The following is a 3,439-nucleotide window of genomic DNA, read 5'->3' on the forward strand; positions in this document are numbered from 1 at the left end:
AGTACTAATTATCATGGAGCTAGTCTATCACTGCTACTACGTGGACGAGTACTCTAATACTTGAGTATTAGTTGGTGGTCTAGTGAACCTAGAGCTGTATTCTTAGATTCATTGTAGGTGAGGTCTATCAAAGATCAATATCCTTTTGAGTTGGGAGTATGGTTTCTAATTAGCTAAGACAGACTAATACAAGATAGTTTCTGTGATTCACCCCCTTGTGATTGTCCAAGAATAATCAAATAATCCAGGGCCCTGGGAACGTGACTTATGAGTGTGTGCTTCTTGGTAGCTCCCAGTGATAAGCAAGTACATTCGAGTAGTCACGGATTATTGGACTAGTGATCTAAGGATGGTAGAAATCATTTAGAGAGGTGTTGGTACATTATTCCTTTCTAAATGATGGGTGTTACGCAGAGGGGTATTTTCATCATTACACTAGTAGGTCAAAGACATGGCATATGCAAAATTATTTGTGGGGTCAGTGTTACCATATGGTGATAGTTGGAACACTTAGAATGACAAAATATAGCTACTAGGTAGCAGGGATATTTTGGTCATTTTAGTAGCCGTGAATAATTTGTCTTTTGGTCCCCGGGGTAGCTCGATGTAACTCATGTATTTTTTAATACATTTGGCTTGTTGGATGAATTACATTGAGAGAGAATTATTTTATTCAGAATGGTCCATAATTAATTGGGCTAGAATAAAATAATAGTTCATTAGGGTTTTTAATTAATTAATTGGGCTAACCCAATTAGAAAATTAATTAAATGATCTTGGCCCATTAGGGTTTGGCCCACTAGGGTTTTAACCCTAGGGTTCTCCTATCGCCCCATTCTGACCGGTAATCCGCCGTAAAAGTAAGTCTCCTAGATTCTTATCAATACGAGGAACATTTTTTGATTAAGACGCTTCCGTTGCATGCTTATGTTTCCTCGTTCATGATCCTTCATTAACTTCTTCAGCCGAAACCTCAGCAATAAGCCCAGCCCATTGGTCTTGAGTCAGACGCTTGTCAATGAAGGGGGCCACTGCAATCGGGCTAAGGGGAGAGTTCCGAGGACTAGGCCTATAAAGATTTTGGAAGTAGGAGACCAAAATGTCCACAACCTCATCTTTGGACTCAGTAAGGGTGCCATCTTCTCTGAGGAGGTTCATAATACGATGATTATTACGCTTAGCGAGCATGGATTGGAAAAAGAACCGAGAGCATCTATCTCCCTTAGCAGACCACCTAATCCGAGCACGAAGGTGAAAGTGGTCAGACTCCTGCGCAAGGGCCACTAAAAGGTCTCTGTTCAACTCAAGCTCCTGCTGGTGAAGGACGGGGTCATGAGGATTGTCTTGCAAACGATGTTGGATACTAAGAAGATGATTCCTAAGGGACGAGACGAGATCAGAAACATGCCCCCTAGACCTATTAAGGGTCTTCATAGCATTCTTAACAGCTTTCAATTTTTGAACAACTTGAAACATGGGAACTCCAGGGATTTGCCTTGTCCAACTAGCCTCCACCCTATCCAAGAAAAGAGGGTGATCAACAAGATGGTTAAGGAACCTAAACGGGCCGCCCTTATGCTGAAGATCTCCTAATAAAGCCACCACGACAGGGCTGTGGTCAGAAATCCCTGGTTGAAAAAAGAGAGTTTTACTATCCGGATAGTGGGAGAGCCAATCATCATTGACCAGGGCTCTATCAAGCTTCCTAAGAATACACTCTTCACCAAACCTCTTATTGGTCCACGTCAACTTAGGGCCACTATAAGCCAAATCCTGAAGCGAGGCAGAAGAGAGAAAATCGTTAAACCTACGCATACCAAGGGAGAAAGAGGTGTTGCCACCCCTCATTTCAGAACAATCGCGACACACATTGAAATCCCCTATAAGGAGCCAAGGGTCAGAAGAAGCTGCAACCCCAATAGCTGTGAGGGAATTCCATAATCTGGCTTGGTCCACCTCCACATTCCTTGCGTAAATACAAGACATGACGAGAGGGATTGGGATCTCAGGACTCGTCACTTTGACATGGATAGCCTGGTCCGACTTGAATAAGGTCCGCACACTAAGGGCATTCGGGTCATAACCTATCCAAATACGACCCCCATCACAAGTATCATAGTTGAAATCCCACTTCGAAGAGGGCATAATATTGTGGGAGACATCAGCAGCATGCCTCTCCTGGACTCTAGTCTCTAAAAGAGCGATGAACATCAACTTCTGAGAAGAGATAAAGGACCGCACCTCAAATTGCTTAGGGGCTTGATTCAAACCCCTAACATTCCATGCAGCAATCTGCATCATTGATATTCTTAGAGAATCGGGTTCGAACTCGCTGACCCAGGCTTCTGCTCACCTTGCTCACCTTGCTCACGCATCTTCTTCCTATCCCTTTTAGCCTGAGATCTAGTCTTAGATTGGTGTCCGTCTGAGCTAACACTCCCTGCCCTCTCAAGCTCTAAGATCTGGTCGTCGCTATCATCTCGCTCACTCAACTTGCCTCGAGAGGTTTCTACAGCTACCTCTCCATCTGACTCCATAGGAGATGGGACATCCTTATCTTCTTCTGCTAGAGCACAAAATTGATTTTTAATATGAGCGTCAACATCCTTAGGGTCATAAGGGACTGTGACAGTATGGAATTCAAGGCACTCTACCATGGTCATGGAGGCATAATTAGGCACAATCGGCCTAGGTGATGGACTGGCTTCCTTACCCTTATCTTGAGCCTTCCCTTTCCTACTTTGCACTCTAGTGAAGCCATCGCCCTCTCCGGCTTCCTTACTACCTTCAGCATTATTAGGGTCTGTTTTGGGTTTCTTGGGACATCGGGAATCTGAATGACCAAAAACCTTACAGTGTGAGCAAATTGATGGGATCCACTGATATTCTATTGGGAGCCTAGATATACGACGTTCCCCAGTGGCTTCATCATAGCCCTGATCTATATCTATAAACTTGGGGAATTTGGAGCAAACATTAACATCAACACACACCCTAGCGTATCCTAGTCTTGATCTATCCTCTGTCATAGGGTCAGCATACAATGGTCTTCCTATTTGACTTGCCATTATAGAAATTCCTTTCAACGACCAGCCTTCGAGGGGCAGGTTATGGATCTTAATCCACAAGGGAATGGAGGAGTGGGAATCCTTAGCTAAGTTCATTCCTGGTTCCCAACATTTAATAATAAATGGGCGACTCGCAAAATGGTACGGACCCTCATCAAACACTTCCAGCATACTTTCTTGGGAATCAAATCGAAAAAAATAAAATCCACTATTATTCGATAGGACCTCTATAAGACCACGGCTTTGCCATAGTCTCTTAGCAATGTTTTGAACCACTGGGAAAGGTAATCGCTTTTCAATGAAATATCCAACCAACGTATTCATCCAATATTCGGTACATTCGTCAATAACATCGCTAGGTAATTTAACAA

General features: G+C 43.4%; 2 protein-coding genes across 2 annotated transcripts; both read right to left on the minus strand.

Annotated features, from left to right (window-relative positions):
• Positions 1-939: 939 nt before the first annotated feature.
• LOC127791740 (uncharacterized) lies at positions 940-2,301 on the minus strand. Its single transcript, XM_052321713.1, has one exon. The coding sequence runs from the start codon at positions 2,299-2,301 to the stop codon at positions 940-942; it is 1,362 nt and encodes a 453-aa protein (XP_052177673.1).
• Positions 2,302-2,309: 8 nt separating this feature from the next.
• On the minus strand, positions 2,310-3,068 carry LOC127791741 (uncharacterized). The gene has a single exon (XM_052321714.1). It carries the CDS (start codon positions 3,066-3,068, stop codon positions 2,310-2,312), a length of 759 nt encoding a protein of 252 aa, XP_052177674.1.
• Between the last annotated feature and the right edge of the window lie 371 nt (positions 3,069-3,439).

The sequence above is a fragment of the Diospyros lotus genome, chromosome 15 (assembly GCF_014633365.1).
Source record: "Diospyros lotus cultivar Yz01 chromosome 15, ASM1463336v1, whole genome shotgun sequence".
Taxonomy (NCBI): domain Eukaryota; kingdom Viridiplantae; phylum Streptophyta; class Magnoliopsida; order Ericales; family Ebenaceae; genus Diospyros; species Diospyros lotus.

Coding starts and splice junctions, on each gene's coding strand:
- LOC127791740 (XM_052321713.1), bottom strand. CDS start 2,301: ATGATGCAGATTGCTGCATGGAATGTTAGGGGTTTGAATCAAGCCCCT.
- LOC127791741 (XM_052321714.1), bottom strand. CDS start 3,068: ATGGCAAGTCAAATAGGAAGACCATTGTATGCTGACCCTATGACAGAG.